Below are 21,842 nucleotides of genomic sequence, written 5' to 3' on the forward strand. Positions count from 1 at the left end.
CACCCCTTCCAGAGGAATGAGCAGAGATGCTCATCCCGTTGCTACGAGTGGAAAAAAACAAATCTGCTGAAACTCTTACAGTTAATAATACGACAATTCGTTTAGGAATTTATCATTGAACCTCATCCTAAAGTTGTAATTTATTTACGGTGTGCCACGCATAATGGAACCCTTCTGTAAATATGTAATTCTTTTATTTCTTTTGTAATATGACGAATAAATATTAATAAGTTATTTGCAAGGTTTGAAAACTCTTACCTGTTTAAGAAATACAATAAAAAAACATAACTCTAGAACTTTCTGTATGTATATACGCATACATATGAAATGGAAATATGTAAAAATGTTTTGAAATTCTACCAAGTAATTAATGTCTAAACTTTAAAGGGACGTAAAGAAATATGCCGCTTCAATAATAACTTATTTATATACAAAATTAAAATACTAATATCTTCTGCCCAACTTAATGACAAATATTAAGTATTCTTTTATAAATAAAAAAGACATATCTGACATATCTTATATATAACAATACAAATAATTGTGGCATATTAGTAATAACAATAGAAACAATAATAAAAATATTTACATTTTTGTTTACCAATTTATACCTTAAATTCTTTATTATAATCACTCTTCTATAAGCAAATTTCATGTATATATCATCTATATTCACATATGTATAATCTAAATGTAAACAATGTTCAGTGAATGTGGAATCTAAGCTGTCACTGCTTCCATAGCCCTCTGTTTCCTGCGTTCTCTGACCAGAAGTCTACGTTCTCTTTCATATTCTTTGGCCCTTAAAATGTCGCTGTAATATACACAAATTATAATCAGGAAGTGCACATTAAGTAATAATAACTTATCTATATTTTCTAATGAAGACTCACTCATTATATTCACATTCCTTATAATTGTGAGCTGTGTCAGCACAAAGTACTACAAAAGGAAACTTTTCTAGAAAGCAACGTTTATATTCCAAAAAAACATCAGCACAATAATCTCTATATTCTAAAGGAATCTTGGCAGCTATCAAATCTTCTTCTGATATGGGCATAACTGTAAAATAACATTTTTAATAGGGTATAATACATGTCAAACAGTTAATAAATTGTTTCAATTAATACTGTAGCTCCTTCAATTAATACTTACACTCAACTAAAACGATCATATGAAGACAAAAATATTTTATAGATATCTAAGATTTTTCTAATTCATTATAATCTACATTGTACAATTCTACCCAAATTCCATAAATGCAAAAAAAAGAAATATTAACAAAATATTTCACCGAAATCGACAGCCAAAAGTTTTATTCAAACTGTTATGTCATTGATAAATTATTTATAAAGACAAATATAACAGAAAAGTTATAAATAAAATAAGAACAAAAAATTAATAACTGTGTTGTAGCTTGTTTTAATTAAATTCGTCGTTTATACAATCTTGAAAAAGTATAGTATTTTACCAAATATACAAAATATTAAGAGCCAAAATGCACCTATTAAAGGTTAGAACTGAATAAGATACTTGCCCCTTTCTTTGCGCTCCTTAGGAAATCCGTACATCGGATCAAATGTCGGCTCCGAATCTGATGGTGGAAATGGATCGCTACTAACCATTTTTTGAAATGTATTGCCCATTTTATTAGTATATTATAGAACTACAGCAAAAAAAGTAATATAAATCGAAAATGGAAAATTGCTACAACATACAATACTGACATCTAGTGATCCCATCTTATATAACTTACATAGTTCAATGGACAGGTATGTAAACACACGAATCAAGATACATAAATATTTCATGTAATATAGTATGATATATAGCGATGTATTTATTTATTAAAAGTAATATTATTTTATATGAGGAACAAATTTATACAAAAAGGTATCTTTCTGGACAACTTGTTTATTGAAAAATCACTGAAATAAATACATATATGGACATTACGTTTCGAAAATGTTTAGTATTATAAGATATACGTTTATACAGTCGCTTCAAGCCAATTAAGGTATGTATAATTTTATTTGTACATCTTTAAATGATAATGCATTTGTGTGTAGCACATACATTCTTATTAGCTTAACAAACTGTTTCTAGTTCCATGTATGGTATACAGTCATGTACTTACTGTAATAAAAAAAGCTTTTCTTGTTTGGTTTAGATCTGAAAATAATGTACAATATGACTTAATCATCTTCTTCTTCCATTGCTTCAGGTATCGTATTTCCTAGAACAATCAATGCAGAGTTTTTTTTCATAATCAGAAACATAAAAGGAATAGAGCACATTCTTTTAATTACATACCAGTTTGTAATCTTTCTTCACTAGGCACATGTCCAGCTTGAAGCAATTTGCTAAGGCGCTGGACTTCTTCAAGGGAAGAAGTATTTGTAATAGCTTCCCTAATTTTGTTACGTTCTTCTGGAGTTGTGAGTGGCTTGTCCGTAGGTATGCCAGATGTTTGTGTTTTTACTTTCTTTGCTATTTCACGAACCATTTCTTTTCCTCTTTTACTCCTAAAGTATGTAACTGCAGCTTCACGCTCTTTCATCTTAATTTTCCTGAAGTCCAAAAGTCTCAACTGTGGGAATCTGTATACAACGTATTGTCTATACTGAGGCTTCGCAGACACTGGATTTTGAAGTAAACAGAGGTTTGTTAAATTTTTTAACTGCGTTAGTGGTTCCAAATCACCAAGTTCTTGTATCATATTTCCAGTTAACATAAGAGTTTCCAAATTTGGAATACAATGTTCCAATCCTTCTCCTATTCTGACAATACGATTATTATTGAAAAAGAGAGTTTTTATTCTTTTTAACAGAGGAAACCCATCTAATTTCCTTATATCATTATCAGAAAAGTCAATGGTATCAAATTGATCCTATAAAAATATTATTAAATTCTAAACCTGTGATTTATTTTAATAGATATTAATTCTATTAAAATATTAATAGAATTAATATTTTTAAATATTATAGAAATTGTCAATATTTCAAAAATTTGTTCTTGAATGTAAATTTTAAACCAAAGTCAATATAAATACAAATTGAGATGAATAAAAATACACATGAAAATACATTATAGATATACCAAAAAATAAGAATCACTATTGACTAGAACACTAACCAGAGTTGCGCCCAAGTTTTCGATTGTAGGTATTTTATATCCTGCAATAACAGAGACTTAAATAACTAAGAAATACAGAATTAACGAAAATTTTTAGGTTATATTTTACCAATATAATTTATTTACTAGCCTCTGAGATCTAATTCTCGATCCTTCACAGGATTAATATATTGCATGGATTGTTGAATTAAATCTGGTGTTAACTTAACCATTATTTAATGATACTACCACATAAAACTGATACAAAACTTAACCTGACAACGATCACAATATAGCTTCCATAAGGTTCTCTCTAAAGCTACATTTTTATGATTGGTAAGCTTCATTCTCAAAAAACGTGCAGCTCATGGTAACCAACAGAAACAAACGCTTACAAACGTATAGAATATTCCATTTTAACCTTTCCATACAATTGTCTCCCAAAGTATTCGTTATTATAAAAGATGTTTCAAATAAAACTTGTTCTATTTCAAATGGAACGTCGTATGATGACAACCAGATTTGTCTAGGTGGTGGCGTTTTCAAAATCTCAATGTGATCTTCGTTTTTCTAAATCAAACAATACATTTTTTTTACATACCACTTGACGTAATTTTTAATTTTCTACAAAAAAGTACTAAGATACTTGCATTTGAAAATGCTTTAACGAAAAATGGTTTAAAAGATGTTTCAATATTAATTTCATTAGATTGACTGTATAAAAGATAAGACTTGTTTTTAAGTTGTTTTCCCTTGTCTTTCATATAATAAGTTTTATATTAAAGTTAAAATATCTTATAAACTAGTAATTTTGGACTTAAGTAACTTAAATCTATTTGTAGAGAATTAAAAAAAGCATCAAATGTTTTCCAAAAATTGTTAGTTCCACTTTAAAAAACATGGCTCATCTTTGAAATCTCGAAAATATGTCTACCTAGACAAGATTTGTGAATGTCTCTCGAAACACAATAAATTTTACTTCAAACATTTTTTACGATAACGAATACTTTGGAAGATGATTGCGTAGAAAGATTAAAATGGAACACCCTGAACATATCAGTACACAGATACAATTTGATAAACACATAAATAATAATGTAGTCTCCATTTTTGTAACTTATGTGCGTACATCTACATTACAACACACGAAAGAGAAAAAAATGAATAGGAAGAATAACGATGAAGTAACTCCGTGGGAACGAATAAATTTAATTTATTAATAATAGCTTAATCTTATATTATTCAAATCCAGAACATTCTTGTCGATTTGGTCTTGTGTCGGTATATAATACGATATATAATACACTTGCCAAAATTCCATTTAAGGCTACGATTCGTAGCTCTAATGTACCTCTAAGAGGTACATTATATGGTACATATATAGTACATATGCTCATACATGTAGATATTACACGCTTAAACTTCCTTTGTACGACAAAGACTCAATTATTCATCCTCAAATATTTTTTCTCTCGTTCTGATGTTTGCATACCATATTTGTCGTTTAAAATTAGTGGGATATTGCTTGTCTGTGCTAAAGGTCATATTATCTAAATAATGGATACAATATTCAGTATCACAGTTCAAAAACTTTATGGGATTCATTTTATATGTTCTGAACGATTCAAATTGAAGAACACATCAAACAAAACAGTTATCAATTCTTGGAGGATCATATAATGTACGGTGTTTCTACTGTCCAAAAATTAGTTGACAAAATAATTATCGAGAAACTATCAATGATTAAATTTCACGTATCTAACCTTGGATAATCGACAGTCTATCGCAAAACTGTCGTGTGAGACTGATACGTGTGTCAATACATGGAAGTATAATACTACACATATATAGTGCGTACTTAATATGTTCCCTAAAATACGGCGGTAAAACAGGTGAAATCGTTTAATCATCTGCTACCTGCAGTAGAAAGAACTACGCTCTTCAACGAATAAATATTTTGTTGAAAATATTTACAGACTAATCGGTATAAGTTTTTCTAAGATGTATTATAATTTTACTATTCATTGCGATGGATGTTATCGTAAAAGAAAGAAGCATAAGTTATCTATCAAAATAAATTAAAATGGCACTTTTTTCTTGACGATGATACAGAGAAAAATTCTAGAGGTTCATGAATATAGAATCAAAATGAATGAATGATTATGGAATTTTACGCTTCGTGTTCCTTATATCGAAACAACCAATATAATCAGCAAGTAAAATACGGTAATCGATGAGATCAGACTGTGCATATTCGCAAGTACATTTTGTTTATTCAAGAAAATCATCGGATGAAAAAAATGCTTGAATGAACGCGTCTAAATAACCAGACAACTTTTAACAAGCGTTCAAAATAAAATAGCCTGCGAAAACTGTGATTGAATGTGTAATTACATAGGACAGAATATCCGACAATTATTTTCATATGCAATAGTATTCCACATATGTATAGGACATTTAGAACATTCCGCATTGGTTAAAATCATAGCTATCTTTATTTGTACATACAGGAGAGTTAACGCATTGTGCGCATCTCCGATAACTTCTAAAGTATGTGTTATTATTAAAGTATGTGTTAAGTATGAATAGATTTTTGATAATTTGAAATAGAGCAGCATGGTTTGTAGGGGCACATTATTGTTTATTGTTTATTGTTTACAAGAATAGATCATTAGGATATACAAAGTTAATATACAGGGTGGTTGGTAACTGGTGGTACAAGCGGAAAGGGGGTGATTCTACGCGAAAAAAGAAGTCGAAAATATAGAATAAAAATTTTTCGTTTGAGGCTTTGTTTTCGAGAAAATCGTCTTTGAATTTTCGCTCGGTACGCGTGCACTTTATCACGTCTCGTTATAACGGATCTCACTGTAGATTTTTAAAAAAATTTAAAAAAAAAGAAAAAAGAAAAAAAAATGTTTATTCTATATTTTCGACTTCTTTTTTCGCGTAGAATCCCCTCTTTCCGCTTCCGCCATATTTCTACCATAAATTAATATGTATTTGTATGCACTAGTTTTATCTGAAAAATATGAAAAATTCAATAATATTATTTATCGTTTACGTAGCAGATAATATAACTATTACATATAAAATATTCCTAATTATAACATGCGTAATTGTTGGCTTCGATCGCAATAGTCTTAGTCCAGATTCCACGCTGGCAATGTGCGTAATATCTACTTTCAAGACTTTTAGTGAATTTTCTACAAGTCAATTTTATTCATTAATCCATGAAATGAATAATAACACTTTTAATATTTCATGATGCTAAGGTCCGAGGTTAGTAGAATAAGTTGGAGAAATGCAAACTTCTATGAATTGTATTGTAATTGACGGAGATTTAAATGCAAATTCGTAAATTATGTAAAGAACGATACACAATACTAATAAACACTTACTACTAAACACAATAAAGTTAATAATCATGGTGACTAAACATTTCTAACCAGTAAAATATGAAGCAAGATTCGTTCATTCAATATTAACACCGTGTACATACAAGACCTGTATTTTTGTGTAATAATGACAGGTGTGTTTTTAAACATGCTGTTAAGTGAGAAAGTCGAATTTCATGATACGAGGACATCGACGGTTCCGGGATCCGTGAAGTACTCTACTATTGACGAGAACTCAAATGTCGAACATATCATAATCGTTCCGCCAACTTTGAACGTGGAGTGACCTTCACGCAAAAAAGTTTGAAGGTATATTCTCGATTACTAGCCTAACTAACTTGATAGTTAACAGTACATTGTACGGAAATAACGGCATTCTAATAAAGAATTTATAGAAATAACGAGATACAGAAACGCAACAATATTTTATATAGCTTTAACATAACTTTATTAACAATTTTATTTGAAAAAATTTAACGGGATGTCAATGGTTTCATAAAAATTGTTTTCTAAAGACTATAGAGTACTAACATACTAATTTTCGGCATCAAAACGCGGTAAGAAAAACCTGGAAAAAAATATACATTTTCACGATAGGAATTAATAATGACGTAAATCTTGACGTAAATACTTTCGTCGAATACGCGGGAAAATCGCGGGATCTTTTACGAAATGCGTCGTCATTGTATCGCGTCTTCTTTAGTTCCTGATGTTTGTTTTGCATAATCCTCGAAATAAATTTTTATGGATTGCCGATCACCTTTTTCCTTTTGGTACTTCGTTAGTCGAAGAAGTGTAAATAACTTTTCACTCGAAAACGTGTGATATTTATCAGGATAACAAGGCGGGAATTGCTGCTAAAAATATTGCAAAGTTTGACCGGTCACGCGTGTTTAGATTTAATTATCAGCTCCGATCTTATGTATGTACGTATTTTTAAATATACTTCATTTAAATAAACTTACATATTCTTAAGTAACGTCAATGTATATTGCACATTCTGTATATTTAATAATTAATTTTTCAAACAATAGGTACATAATTTTAATTCATTTCCTACTTGATATTGTCGGAAATATCTACGCCTTTCTACAGACATTTGCCTTCAATTTTACACGTCCAAGTCGTGAATTTTTATTTATATATTTTAAACATGTTCTGTCGAACGGTTTTCACGTCTCATTGTTTTGAAAACGTCAACACAAGACAAATGAAATTGAAATATTTAGAGGATCATTTGCTACCGCCTGTGTAGTAGTATGAAAATTGTTATTCGCTGATCCGATGTATAAATTTTCGATTTATACAACGAAAATATACTGGATTATATATATATATATATATATATATATATATAATATATATATAATATATATATCTATATTGGCAAATATATCTATATTATATATATATATATATATATATATATATATATATATATATATATATATATATCTTATTTGCCAATATAGATATAGTGCAAGATATTACAAGTTTCCCAAGCCATTCTGAAAAATTATCTATTTTTCTGCGAACAATCTACGTAATACAATCACCGTACAGGTAGTTTTTCTCATTATGATGAAGAAACGTTATACCGTGAAGTCAGGCCAAACTATGCGACTAATTCTTTGTCTAAACGATTTCAAAGTTCTAAGTCAAATAGGAAAAAACAACGTAAAAAAGAAGCAATCAAAGGGGTTAGAATTACTCATGTAAATATCCTGCGCTCGTGATTCGCGTAATCGTACAATTAAGAAAAATGCCTTTGTTTTTCTTTTATGAACCGACCAATCCGCCGTGCTACTCGATTATTTGAAGCATTGCTTGAACATTCTACCTGACAGTAACATAAAGCAACTATGAAGCTAGAAAAGACCGATTCTTACTCGAACAGGTGCAATAAAATAGTCGAATAGCACGTTTTAACGATGGAAATATCGGTTTCAACAGTTCACAGAATGCATTCTCTTTACAAAGATAATGCAATTCGATTGTAACACCGGATATTTTTCTTTGTTCAAAATAAATAAAACAAACATAATAATTATTTAATCGAAGAATAACGCAAAGAAGCTTCGATATTTCCAATCTGGGAAAGATATGAATAATACATTTTTTATTAATATAAGTAATTCGTGCTTATTATATGCTTAATCAGAGAACTTGCTAATGTCGTAATTCTCGCTGTTTACATCGTATAAATGAAATATCGTACAACAAGGTGTAACGGTGGAGTATAACATCCTTCTTAAATTTTCCTGTATTTCACATTTTCTTTCGACACGAGGCTGAATTAAATCATAGGAAAATTTATTAATTTAAGATATTGATATAAAAGTATAGGAAAAACTTGTTCGATGTCTGTCTCTCTTTTATCAAGAACGTCTTTGAGTCTTTTCTTTATCAACTACGAGAGACCACCCAGCTGCATAAATCGATTCGCATACGACGCCAAATCACATGTAGAAGGAACTAATAGTGCTCGATCGCGAGTTCCATGGATGCGGGTGTGTTGCACGCCTATCGAATACCAATTATTATTGGCCACGCATCGTGACTGATAATAGAATAAATAATATCGCATACGATTTGATACAACATATGGTAAAATATGTGTACAGAAATAAATAAATTCGTTTCCCTTGTCAATACAATATGTATTTCATTTCTTATGTAATATTTAAAAAGATGTATCTTATGTGAATATCAAGCGAGAACAAAAATTTTGATAGAAAAAGACCAAAGGAATATTTTTTATCCTCTCAAAACGTCAAATGTATTTACGGAAGATTGCGGAAGATACAAAAAGATGCTCTAGAGGATCGAAATAAATTTTAAATGGATTCCATTCGTACCCGTATATGTTTTATGCAATCGTCCGAAATCACAGCTACGTTCTTTACAGGTCGTTTTAATATAGTTGCAAAACAAAAGTGAAAATAGTTGTAGAAATATCGCTACGAGAACAAAATTCGTGTTATAAAGTTCGAATCCCTAAGCTTTATTCCTCTCCTAACGTAAGAGAGGCCATCGCACCGGGCAAAACCGCAGGTTTTCAAGGTTAAAAGTGGTCCACCTTGCAGATCATTTTTAGTCGAGCCGACTACGCTCACCGTCCAACACTTGTTATATTATTTGACCGGGAATATACAAATTCTGAGAGAATACAAATTCATCGACCTAGCGTAATAAGTAAAATATAGTTTAACATACAAAGGGAATTTACTTTTTACCAATATAATCGTAATATTAAATTACTCGTATATGCTTAGCAGCATGGAGTATGGCATGGCTAAACCGTAACAGGTCATTGATGCTTAACAGAAAGTCGACAATGGCGGAAAAAGACAGTAAAAATTTCCACACTATTAAGACGAGTTCTGAAACCTTGGCTGTTTCCTGCGTCTTGACCTGTAACATCACGCAAGGCTACTATGTCTGATTAATCATTTAAACTGTACGATGACGCCTATAGTACATACTATGTAAATGTATTTATGTAAACATTTCTGTATACTAACAGTGATATAGTTCTCTATGCTAATTTATATTTCCGGCACAGTGAATCGAATGAAAATTCTCGATTGACTGAACATGACCTTTGGAAGATTCAAGTAACACGCAAAGACGTAACTAATATAAGAAGAAATTCATCTAACTAGTTTACCTCATTGACATTTCTACGTCGAAATAATTATACCTGTGTCATAAAAACTCTGTTCAGTGTAAAAAGTGGACAGACATGCCCCGATCAATAAATAATTTGACTTCGTATGTGGCACACGATGTATTATTTATTATATTGGAGACATCGGTAGAATCAATAAATAAAGAATTGTGAAATGAAAATAAAAAAAAGGCGAAAAAGATTTTGGAGCCAATGAAGAAAATAAGCGATTGTAGTTCATTTATGTAAAATAACCGAGCGAATAAAAGGTGATAATTTTTTAAATCTTATTGAAAACCTAACGCTCGAAACTGCACACGACACATGAAAAAAATATAAAGTTCTCAGGGTAAAGATCGTTTCATTTCACAAAACAAAAAGTGTATCAGGTTTGAAACTTTTTTCCCCATTTTTAAATCATTTACTTTTCTGTCTGAAATTTCTTCATATTTCATAAGTCTGAAATTTTTTCATATTTCAAAATATTATTCTTCCATATTAAAAATAATTATTCCACTGTCACATTCGAAAAAGTAATTTAGGTAGCATAAAAAGAAGTTTAACAATTATTAAATAAAGCATTCTGATTTGACGTAGAAATGCAAAGCAAAAAGCTTCACGTAGGATACCATTCATTAGCATCAACTTACTTTCTATGGAATAGAAAAGTTAGATTAATTAAGAATAAACAGGTATCTTGACAATTGATTATACTTTTATTTATAGTTTATTAACTTAACTGCAAGGTGGATTTTTCTCTGGAATACGACCATCTTAAGGTATTATATTTCTTTAATTTCCCAGACTCCAACTGTTCAAATTTTATTATTTAATATGAAATTCCGTAAGAGCATTGTCTTCCAAAAATACTTTCGACGTTTCGTTAATATTTCACCGTTATTTTGCTGTAGGCAATAACGATTATTCTCAGATATTGAATTTCGAAAAATTGAACTGTCATCGGAATACCTTAAAATCAGCTACGTCCAGTTTTATAATCGGTTAATTAATTAATCATTTAATTATAATATAAACAAATGTTTCGTTTTCGATTTATCAAATATGAATAGACTATCGTCTCGGTCGTGCACAATGATAGGTAGCATTCAACAATCCAAATAACATGATGATGCAAATGAGTACAGTCAATCCTCCTAGAACACAGTTAATTCGTTCCGTGCTAAGCACATCGAAGCCGTGTTAAACAAAAACAACGTGATGGGAACACTCGTGCTACTCGTGTTATATCGAAATCGTATTTTCGGAATAACGTATTATAGGAGACTTGAGCGTCCATACATATTATTATATCAATAAATCGATCATTAACATAAAGCGAAAAACAGTACTACTTAACTAATTGCGTAGTATAAATATTTCATTGTGTTGATACGACCACGATGTACCTAGCTTCGATGCGGCTCGCACTGAAAACTGCGTCATAAACAACGAATACCAAAAATTCAAGTTAGAACTTTGTCCAGAGAAGACTTATATTGTGTACGACTGCGTAATCAGTTTTGCTTAAGCGTTATTTGAGAGAATACATAGTAGTAAGGTAGTAATGAAGAAAAAAAGATACCGTCCCGATATTGAGAATTTAGCCGATCACGGCGTCTCACTGGTTACACTACACATTAAGTATTCATCGTTCGACTACCTGAAGAATACTAAGCGGCACAAGCAGAAAAATAAGGAAAAAATAAAAGCGGTTTCGACATTTTAACATTCGTGATGTCGAGCTGTACGGTATAACTGGTACGTATTGCTTTGATATCAACCCTGATTGCAGCGAATCTTAACTTGACCCGAACCCGAACAGTTACAGACGATGAACACGTAGCGTAGATAAACAGGTATCACAAAAGCAACTAAAACACATGACGAATATAAACATTCATGTGGTGAATCTTTAATAAGGTCGTTCACGTGGAACGTCCAATCAAAATCCTAGTAGTTTCAGTCTGGTAGACGTCCTACTAAATCTGCTCGTGCAAAGGCAAACAATGCGCGTAAATCCTCGGAAACGAGTGAACCATTGTACAATTGTCGTAAACCACTGTCACATTCCCCAAACAGGACAGATCGCTCATGGTTCGAACACATAGCCTGCAAGACACACGTGCACCCTGGTTATACGACCCTTGAACAGTCGAGAACCATCTACAAGCGGCAGAAAAGCGTCGACTTCCACAGAAGTTGGTGGGATCGGTATTCTACCCCACATACGGTAACCAACGTGCACACACGGATGTGCCGATATAAAACACCGTTTTCATCGTGGAACTTCAGTTTCTTCGAACGTAGTCAAACACGAAGGTTCTCTCCTGGAGAATCGAGTTATATTACATTTTAACGTAATTGTGCACTCGCATCTTGTAAGACTTTGGGTTCGATATAATTTTGACGCGATCTAGTTCACGGAAAGAAGACGATAAACATTGGTGTTGTTTTTTTTTTTTTCTTATTTAGCTGCCTCCTAGATCGGGCCAGGTCGTTATCAAATCACGGTAGGTAAAAGATTTCGGTTGCAGACGTGTGAATATATTTTATTGTTATTGTTGAATATTTCGTTTGTTTTACGATCAAAATATTTCGCTAAAGACATGTCCCTCATCGGGTAATTTGTAACGTTTCATGACGGATCTGGGCCAGACGAGGTTTACAGAAGAAATTGCTGCGTTTACATGGGATCGTTTACGCGAGAACAGCTAAATCAAATTTAGACAGGGCTCGTCACTGCCATAAACGATCTTATTTTGCTTTGTTCATCGCGATCTAGCGGGCGAAAAATGATATGAAATTTTTATATAACAAGATATGTGCTTTTAGTCATATGCAGTAAAGGAAATTAACATCTCATAAATCATAACTTAAAAATTTTAGTAATCTTAGAATATAAAAGGGACATCAGTGTGTAGCGTGTGAAAATCATCAATCCAAGTGACAGTCCACGCAAAGGCGTTCATTACGAAGGACAATTATGTTAAGATTACGGAAATTCTAATTACCGCTAAGTGTCGCCATTAACTTTGTAATTCAACTAGGAATTAGATGTAACGACAAATTATGGTGATCCCCACTTACTTCAATGAAACCTTTAAATTATAATCGGCGTTACATTTTCGCAATATTTTAATCATCCATGTGATTTAATAAAATTATCTCAGCTCTGAGCGACCAGCCTCCATTCTATAAAACATACTATTTAATTATGAATTTCACGGAATTTCTTTCGAACCGATCGGATTCACGGAATCGATCAATCGATTCTACCCGCTCGATAATAGTCCTTGTTCAAGTAGCTCTTTCAAGAAGCTTTTACCGTGATTTTCAAATATTCGTCGATCGATTTTATTCTCGAACAAGCTGTATTGCAACTGGCTAAGACCGTTACGATGATATTTTCAGTGTTTCCGCGAAAGTAAGCTGCCAGAAGACGAATAGAATTTGTTTAAAATCTACTTTGAAACTTCGTCCGTTTGCATACAGACTTAATGCTCGCACAAGAGGTCATAATTATTTCCACTTAGCATCCTCATCTTCCCAAAACAACATGTTTCTTTAACTGAACAGCTAATCAAGATAAAAAAAGATTTAATGTTTTCTTAACTCTCTCGCAGACAATAGATCGGTCGATCGCTGAATTTGGCGGGCAATCGTGGTAATTGCACGCGCTGGAACGCTATCGTTGTCTCATAACAAAGGCATTGCATTCGTTACTTTCTTCGCTTAAGGCTTAAGGCTTAAAATAAAGAGCGAAGGATGCACCTGACTCGGCAGCAAACAGTGCTTAACAAGCGGGAATTGTCAAGGGAATAGTGATTTCAATTGCAACGCGCAACACCACATTCGTCAGACCTCCACATTCTAGACTTTACATTGCAAATCTGTTTCTTAATGCGTCTTCGATATATAATGACCCGCTCAGGATCCTGGCTGATTTGAATTGCGTGTGCGTTACACGTTTCTTGGAAAAAAAAGAAATAAAAAAGTACTGGTTGCACGGAAAACCTCGACTTAAGACGAACTTACTGCCTCAATCACTTTCCCATACACTATCAAACCACAATTCACAGGTTATTTATTGGACAGAATTTCCTCTTGTTCTTCGTATTTTATCGACATTAATCGTACGTGTAATGAAGTTAGTAATTATCACGATATAGCGACTGCGATTGAAATCAAATATTTCTAATGCCACTCGTATTTCATGCAACTAGCCGTAAAAGAAAATAACGAATTAGATTAACAACAAATTTGAAGAAAATACAACGGAATCATTGATAACAGACGTGAATTTTTGTTTCAAGTTCAATGCTAATGTTCTTGTTAAAATATTATAAGATCTTTTGTTTATTGAAAGAAGAATGCGATGGGCATATAGAAGTTCAAGAACAACAAGAGGATCAGAAAAGTAAACAAATATAGTAAAGTAAGAGCGAGAAAAGACATTGATGAATAAGAAAGAACAGGAGGTAATTATAATCGTCCTTGAGCCTCTGTGGATATTTTTCTATGGAAAATTTGATCTTCTTCGTTAAACTTTGATCGCACTGGTGTCACTTTATAGTCACTTTTACGATTTACTTCCTAATACCAGTCCACCTCGCAGTTACTAATAACTATTTGTACATATTGTAGTCATATACGCTACTTCTGATGTGCTAAGAAATTGTTTGATCTTCAAAGAACGCTGATGCATTGACTTAGCATTAATCAAAATATCCAACATCCAGCAAACAATAATAAAAATATTTGCATCGGCTCGCCTGTTTAGTATTTACTTTATGTAGATTTATGAAGCATTTTGCGCAACGTAGAAAATAGTTATTAACGTAGAAAATAGACAAACGAATGCACTGCTTTCAACGCACTGCTTTTAACGCACCAAACCACGAAACTATACTACTGCCAAGTGTTATTATCACCAATCGGAAATATTGTAATTCAACTGAACGTGGTATCTCCATTTAATCATAGAGATATTAAATCGTCGATAAATCTAGATATGACCGAAAAGTATCAATTCCGAGCGAATAAACGTTCATAGGGATGGGTTAGTGAAGAGCAGACAGAACGACTAGATTCAACGACTAGAATCGGACAGTAGGTTGGAATATTTCCGTGGCGGAAATAGTAGAGTACTTGGATCGTGAGTGGGCGTTGTAGTGTTCGATGAGGTCACTTCTCTTTCTGACCCTACTCAAACGGCAGTGCAGATCGGATTGCGAAATCGACGCTGGGACAAGCGTGTCTTTCGTACCGTTTTTCGACAGACAAACGTTCTCCGAGGAACCCGATTTGCTCGTAGTTTTCTAAATTTCGCAAGCCACTGCGTTGAAAGTCGGCCACGCGACTTTTCGTCGGTGTTGCGAGTAATTCGCTAGAAAAGACGAATTAAAGAAAACAATTATGAGAATTGGTTCAAACAACCGTTCGGAGATTGAACCGGCCAAAAATAAGCTTTCGCGATCGCTAGTGGTTATCGCTAGACTGCGGATGTTTATGCAAAATTTTAATTTTTCTAAATACATATAGCTAAAGAAATGAAACTTAAACAAAAATATGTTTCATCCACTAAATTCGATGATCGTTATACTTTGGTTACTTAAGTAGTATTCCACGTGATACGCGTTATGTGTACTTTTGCACCTTTCGATTCTCCATAAATGCATGAACATCTGCAGTCTACGAATTGCAATTTAAATGGACGAAAAATTGTTTGATAATGAGCTCTGCGACAATGATGAACCTTATACACGAATTTGAAAATATTTACTATGCTGTGTCGAATCACTGAACTGAAAAGTACGTTTTCTCATACCTGGCTTTGTTTCTCTGTGATAATTGGCATTTCGCTTTCGAACGAATCGATTTTAGCTCGTTGACATCGACTGGGTAAACGAGGATATAGTACGCAGAAAGATTGTCCTTGTTTGGACTAGGCGTGGCATAAAAGATCGAGATTCTTCGAAAGAAAACGAGTGTAACTACGGGCACATTGAAGCCGTAATGGTATTAGAGAAACTAATGACGCATGATTCTAGGGTAGAATAATGGAATTAGGAGGAAAGTTATTTTCGCTGACATAACGTTACGAAAATGCAATCGAGATATTTTTACTATTGTTGTGATTATAAATATAATATAAGACACAAGATAAAATAAAATCGACAAACGATCATAGATTACAAGATATTACGAATTCAGTCGTCCGAATTGGTTCATTTAATTAAAAAGAAAATCATAAAGAAAACAAGTTTACAGTCGCTACATCAAAAAGTGGTATTCCCAATTTCATCTAAATCATCAGATATGAAGACCTTTTAGACCTAACATTCGTTAACTCTCAAAAATTCGCAAAATACGATAAATTTATAATCAGCATTACCAGTTTAAAGTATGCACGGAACTAGAAGCAACATCTATTTGTCAAGGACCAATTCGATTGGGAACAGGAATCCGGTACTCCAATAAGATTTATAGAATGGTTGGATGAATAGGCACGAGGATGTTAAGAATATTAAAATATTGAAATATTATTGAACACAAGGAAAAAGACACGATATTTAAAATCTAATCTGCTTAGATTCTTGTGAGACTTGTTTTAATTTCAACGCGTTAAAATTATAAAATAAAATGGATTCGAGTTTGTTAGAATTAGTCTGAAGAAAGAAATTCAAACAACTTACACAGCTTCTTCCTTACATCGATAACATTACTCTATAAAATGTTTGGAATCGTTGGAGAACAAACAATAACCTGTTAACACGTGGATTTAACCTTATTAAAGAATGGCTTTTTCACAATGAGCGCTATCACGTGCGACGCATAACAAAATGTTTCACGCGTGCCTCGAGATAAACGTGCGTTGCGTTTGCCTTTCGCGTGACGAGATGTGATTTCGTTGATCGTGTTTTCAACGAAGAATTCCTGGCGCCGCGCTGTTCCAACGTCGTTCGCGTTCCTGTTTTCGCGGGTGTAGTACATTCGAGGAAATCTTACAACAGTGAAAGCACAAGTCGGCTCTAACTTTTAGTCACGCTGTCAACATCGATCCATAGATTCTGAAACCGCCGTCTGAATTGGACGATCGTCGAATCGCAAATCGTGATCAGTTTGCTTGTTCGAAACGCAAGTCGATCTCGTCGAACGCACCATTCGATAAAAATTGTGTAGAAGTGGTTCCAATCATACCTCTGATCGATTCGTTGAACCATTGAGTTATGTTTTTCGTGATGAACAAAACCGTTTCGCATCATTGGCAAGGATACACAAACAGTGAAAACGTGAATTTCTATTTATAATTTCCATTTATATTATATAAAAACGTGATTTTCAGATGGCACAACTCGTAAGAGCGATATACGATGGCTACCGAGACCTAATGGACAACAAGAGCGACCCAAGGGTCAATAATTGGCCTATGATGAGCAGTCCATTCCCGACCATTTTCATCTGCCTATTTTACGCCTACTTTGTCAAGGTCCTAGGTCCTAAGCTCATGGAAAATCGCAAACCTTTCAATCTCAGGAAGGTCATGCTATTCTATAATCTCTTCCAAGTGATATTATCCACGTGGTTGTTTTACGAGGTATGTGAATCGGTTAGGAAATACCTATCTTTATAGCTAAATTATTTCAAAAATGTCATGGAAAACAAACAAGTTTTTCGAAATTCGTTGTAATGCATCGTTTATTCGGTACAGTCCTTAGTATCTGGATGGGGAGGTCACTATTCGTTCCGTTGTCAACCAGTAGACTATTCGGACAACCCGCTGGCAATACGAATGGCACATGGCTGCTGGTGGTACTACTTCTCAAAATTCACCGAATTCTTTGACACTATATTGTTTGTATTGAGAAAAAAGAACAATCATATTTCAATATTGCACGTGATCCATCATGGGTGCATGCCAATATCGGTTTGGTTTGGTGTCAAATTCACTCCTGGTAAGTATTCTCCTACTTTGCACGCATATACATAAGTAAATGTAATCGAACAACCACCATTACCTCATAACAGATTTTGCACGGCAGTAGAGTCTCATCGCGTCTTGCCTGTTATAAACACTTATTCAACCACGATAATTGATCGTGAAACATTCCGTCTAAGATAGTGATTTTCTTAGATATCAGCACGTGGTAAATATGTAATCTGTGATTTTAAGCTGAACTTGGAACAAAGAAGCTTTAACCTCGTAGCGGTTTGAGAGAGACGTATTTTTTACAAAAGGTTGAAATTATGCTATACAGGGTGGTTGGTAACTGATGGTACAAGCGGAAAGGGAGTGATTCTACGCGAAAAAAGAAGTCGAAAATATAGAATAAAAATTTTTTCTTTTTTTTTTAAATTTTTTTAAAAATCTACAGTGAGATCCGTTATAACGAGACGTGATAAAGTGCACGCGTACCGAGCGAAAATTCAAAGTCGATTTTCTCGCAAACAAAGCCTCGAACGAAAAATTTTTATTCCATATTTTCGACTTCTTTTTTCGCGTAGAATCACCCCCTTTCCGCTTGTACCACCAGTTACCAACCACTCTGTATATATCGTTGTATCTGATACCAGAAACTCAGAAAATATCTTCAGTGTAATTACTTTTCTAAATTGTTCGTAGTGAATTCGTCGCCAGTTTATTACATTGTCAAAGGGTTAAAGTAAAATGCCTGTTAAATTTTAAAAGGTCGAAACGCAAGACCTGAATTTAAAAAATTAATCGGCTTAAAATTAGACATGAGACTTCCCTTATAGATTTCTAAAGATCTTCTATATTTTTCGTAATATTATTAACGAATAACACGGGATCGAAAAATAAAACTTTCACTATCTCCTACCGTTCATTCCCCGTAATACGTAACGTGCAACAGCTTCGATTCGATACCTGCCATACAAATGGGAAAGCTGTATCAATAATCAGTTGGTTCTTAGCCCTGTATAACTTGCAGGTCAAAGATAGACGTAATACTTATTAGTTTAACGACTTAGAAACTTTTCAACGTCGTTAAAATTCGAAACTTCATTAGGAGATAATCGTAACACGATTGACTTTAATTTATAGGCGGTCATGGCTCGTTCTTTGGCATGCTGAACACATTTGTGCATATTGTGATGTACTCATACTACTTTTTGGCTGCTCTCGGACCGAAGATTCAGCCGTATCTCTGGTGGAAGAAGTACCTGACTGTGCTACAGATGGTCCAATTCATCCTAGTGGTACTCCACGCTTTCCAACTTCTCTTTATCGACTGCAACTATCCGAAGGTGTTTGTTTGGTGGATCGGGCTGCATGGCGTGATGTTTTACTTCCTGTTCCGCAACTTCTACAACCAGTCATACGGGAAGAGGAAATCGCCCAACGCGTTAACGAAGAAGGAAACGGAGAGCCAGAACGAGAAGAAACAGCAGAACGACGAGAACGGTAAAATATACGCGAACGAATACAAAATGGCAACCGGTTACATCTCGGACAGTGGCCTCAGAAACCGCGTGTTTATCGACAACCGCGGTTTCCAAAAATAAAATGCTAGCCATCAGTCTGAATCGCATTATATGAATTTATATTCGACGAATCCATCGGTATAACATAAGCGGGCAGATTTTATCGTCTTACAATATCAAGAATATCTCGTCAAAGAATATAAAAAGGTGATTGAAAACGTTCGATTTTCGATATCTAATTTTTCGGATTCACCAAGTAACTCACCTGTTATCTTCTGCGCGGATAAGGATGCGTTTGAATATATTACGAACACTAGCTCGCTTCCTGTGTGTATTCTGTGTCGCGCGTGTAGATTGTGTGATTCTACGATTTGTATGATTCTATGTGAACGATCAATATGCATGATGCGTATCGGAGAATGTATGAGACAGAATGACGGCGATACTCGGTTACATCTAACTGTCATCAAGCTAGAGTTACGAGAAATTGCCAAATTTTTCTTTCTAAGCTCTTATCGTCTGTCGTGGAACTTCGTAAATTCGGAACAAAGGTTACTTTGTATCTGGAGCGTCAGCAACATGGCAGCGAAACTAAGACCGGTTTCACACGGCGATACGTGTATCGTATGAGACATAGTAAATATACCATGTATACCAATGGAAGCGTTAACACAATGGATTATGAAGAGATACAGTATCGCGATACTGATTTTGTGTATCCCGAGAACGTCGGCCGCTGATAATACTTTTCGTACAAAGTTAGCAGATCAAAAAACGATCGACGCAGATGATCCATAAGCATAAACGAGACTGTATATTTTATTTTCGGGAATATATCTCATACGCGTATCACGGTGTGTAGCTCATGATGTGAAATCGGCAGCGCCGATCTAGTCGTAACGAACGTTATGGACTTCGTTGCGATTCAGCAACGTTCTTATTGCTCAATTCGTCTAACTAATTAACTTCTATGTTCTATTTTCTCCATGATTCGTTGTAGATCTTAGTCACTCGGCGGCACACGAGTGATACGAGCGACATTTTATCGCGTGAAAACGCTGTGATCTTTCCTTGTTTTGCTACAAAGAACAACAGAAGCAGACGACTGCAGCGTTAGCGGACGGTAAAATACCGCTCGTGGAGTTCCCGTGTCATTAGAACTATGTGTTCTATCGCGAATGCAAATCAATCTCAGAACTAAGTATTGCTCGCGAGCAATCGACAAATCGGATCTTTTTTTTTTTTTTTTGTTGTGGTTGTTTTAAAATGTATTCAACGAATGTTGTTTTGTCTAAATTTTGTAGATCTTTCGAGAAAAATGTATCTTGGTAAAGAAGCGCTATTTTGGCATTAGAAACTTTGTGATCAACAGTCGAACGAACAGTTGAAATTGCATGGTATCGTACTTCGATTGCGATTACCTGCTTTTTCGAACATGGTTAGCTTGTTTTAGTTATTAAGTATTCTGTACCATCTGCAACCATCTTCTGACTTTTGCAACAAGCGCGAGCTATAGATTGAGAACATTAGAATGCGAGTGTTGGCACACATTGCCAATTTGTTTATAATTTGATATCTTTTCCCTTAAGAGTTTACTGTGATAGTTACCGGCCGACACGTATATCCGTTTACAACCAATTTCTAATAAGAATGTATACACAAGCGTTCTTTATTATCTGTTTATAAAAGAAAAAAAGCGATTCGAGAGACGTCGATTGAACAATACGAAGAGGATACATATTCAATATATAGAATAAGTAAATTTGTACAATACAGACTAATAGTAACAAATAAGAGATGTATTTATTTTATGATTAAATTGTGTGATTTTTAATGAACAAATTTATTTCTTTATTCGTGCCCTTATAGCTACTTCAAATAAGATTAATTGTTTAGAAAGTGACCTGCGGGTTGATGCAATTTACATCGAACTTCATAAAGACTCCGACATTGTCGATCATCCTACTCTTCTTCCCAATCTCTCCGCCTCTAGTTTCTACGGTACTTTTTCTCCTCGCCTCTCCAGCTATTTGACTAATAGAATTCGGACTGTTAAGTAACAATTGTTGTATTGTAACAAATATTGTTACAATAACCATCTTCCTAAAGAGATTACTGTGCTCTCAGACGTCCCACAGGTTTCTCACTTGGGTCCTTTACTTTTATTTATTTATACTTTACACTAACGATGTATCAGAAATCTTCTTAAATTGTAC

The 21,842-nt window shown here is 33.8% G+C and overlaps 3 protein-coding genes across 5 annotated transcripts; 1 reads left to right on the forward strand and 2 right to left on the reverse strand.

Moving 5' to 3' along the window:
- Positions 1 to 408: 408 nt before the first annotated feature.
- LOC126871176 (NADH dehydrogenase [ubiquinone] 1 beta subcomplex subunit 7) lies at positions 409 to 1,734 on the reverse strand. The gene is made up of 3 exons (XM_050629666.1): positions 1,538 to 1,734; positions 894 to 1,062; positions 409 to 814 (listed from the first exon to the last, which is right to left on the reverse strand). Exons 1-3 carry the CDS (start codon positions 1,644 to 1,646, stop codon positions 721 to 723), a joined length of 372 nt encoding a protein of 123 aa, XP_050485623.1. The 5' UTR covers positions 1,647 to 1,734; the 3' UTR covers positions 409 to 720.
- Positions 1,735 to 1,894: 160 nt separating this feature from the next.
- On the reverse strand, positions 1,895 to 3,612 carry LOC126871175 (probable U2 small nuclear ribonucleoprotein A'). The gene is made up of 4 exons (XM_050629664.1): positions 3,266 to 3,612; positions 3,136 to 3,176; positions 2,314 to 2,890; positions 1,895 to 2,236 (listed from the first exon to the last, which is right to left on the reverse strand). Exons 1-4 carry the CDS (start codon positions 3,345 to 3,347, stop codon positions 2,196 to 2,198), a joined length of 741 nt encoding a protein of 246 aa, XP_050485621.1. The 5' UTR covers positions 3,348 to 3,612; the 3' UTR covers positions 1,895 to 2,195.
- An 8,841-nt stretch (positions 3,613 to 12,453) lies between these two features.
- Positions 12,454 to 21,460, forward strand: LOC126871489 (elongation of very long chain fatty acids protein AAEL008004-like). 3 transcript variants are annotated; one of them, XR_007691664.1, is made up of 5 exons: positions 12,454 to 12,692; positions 17,528 to 17,779; positions 17,894 to 18,137; positions 19,247 to 20,147; positions 20,196 to 21,460. XR_007691664.1 is itself a non-coding variant. In XM_050630392.1 (4 exons), exons 2-4 carry the CDS (start codon positions 17,528 to 17,530, stop codon positions 19,705 to 19,707), a joined length of 957 nt encoding a protein of 318 aa, XP_050486349.1. In that variant the 5' UTR covers positions 12,454 to 12,692; the 3' UTR covers positions 19,708 to 21,460. The 3 variants fall into 3 exon arrangements, 2 of the variants coding, with proteins under 2 accessions (XP_050486349.1, XP_050486350.1); XM_050630392.1 differs by having other exon boundaries at positions 19,247 to 21,460; XM_050630393.1 differs by lacking the exon at positions 12,454 to 12,692 and adding an exon at positions 17,033 to 17,466 and having other exon boundaries at positions 19,247 to 21,460.
- Positions 21,461 to 21,842: the final 382 nt, after the last annotated feature.

The sequence above is a fragment of the Bombus huntii genome, chromosome 11 (genome assembly GCF_024542735.1).
Source record: "Bombus huntii isolate Logan2020A chromosome 11, iyBomHunt1.1, whole genome shotgun sequence".
NCBI classification, from domain to species: Eukaryota; Metazoa; Arthropoda; class Insecta; order Hymenoptera; family Apidae; genus Bombus; species Bombus huntii.

Excerpts from the sequence above, each read along its gene's own strand:
- LOC126871175 (XM_050629664.1), bottom strand. The coding sequence starts at position 3,347 with ATGGTTAAGTTAACACCAGATTTAATTCAACAATCCATGCAATATATT. Across the intron at positions 2,891-3,135 it reads AAAACTTGGGCGCAACTCTG|GATCAATTTGATACCATTGA; the intron begins GTTAGTGTTCTA and ends ATATTTTTATAG. Across the intron at positions 2,237-2,313 it reads TGAAGAAAGATTACAAACTG|GAAATACGATACCTGAAGCA; the intron begins GTATGTAATTAA and ends TGATTGTTCTAG.
- LOC126871176 (XM_050629666.1), bottom strand. The coding sequence starts at position 1,646 with ATGGGCAATACATTTCAAAAAATGGTTAGTAGCGATCCATTTCCACCA. Across the intron at positions 1,063-1,537 it reads TAAGGAGCGCAAAGAAAGGG|TTATGCCCATATCAGAAGAA; the intron begins GCAAGTATCTTA and ends GTTATTTTACAG. Across the intron at positions 815-893 it reads AAGGAATGTGAATATAATGA|CGACATTTTAAGGGCCAAAG; the intron begins GTGAGTCTTCAT and ends TGTATATTACAG.
- LOC126871489 (XM_050630392.1), top strand. The coding sequence starts at position 17,528 with ATGGCACAACTCGTAAGAGCGATATACGATGGCTACCGAGACCTAATG. Across the intron at positions 17,780-17,893 it reads CCACGTGGTTGTTTTACGAG|TCCTTAGTATCTGGATGGGG; the intron begins GTATGTGAATCG and ends TATTCGGTACAG. Across the intron at positions 18,138-19,246 it reads TGGTGTCAAATTCACTCCTG|GCGGTCATGGCTCGTTCTTT; the intron begins GTAAGTATTCTC and ends TTTAATTTATAG.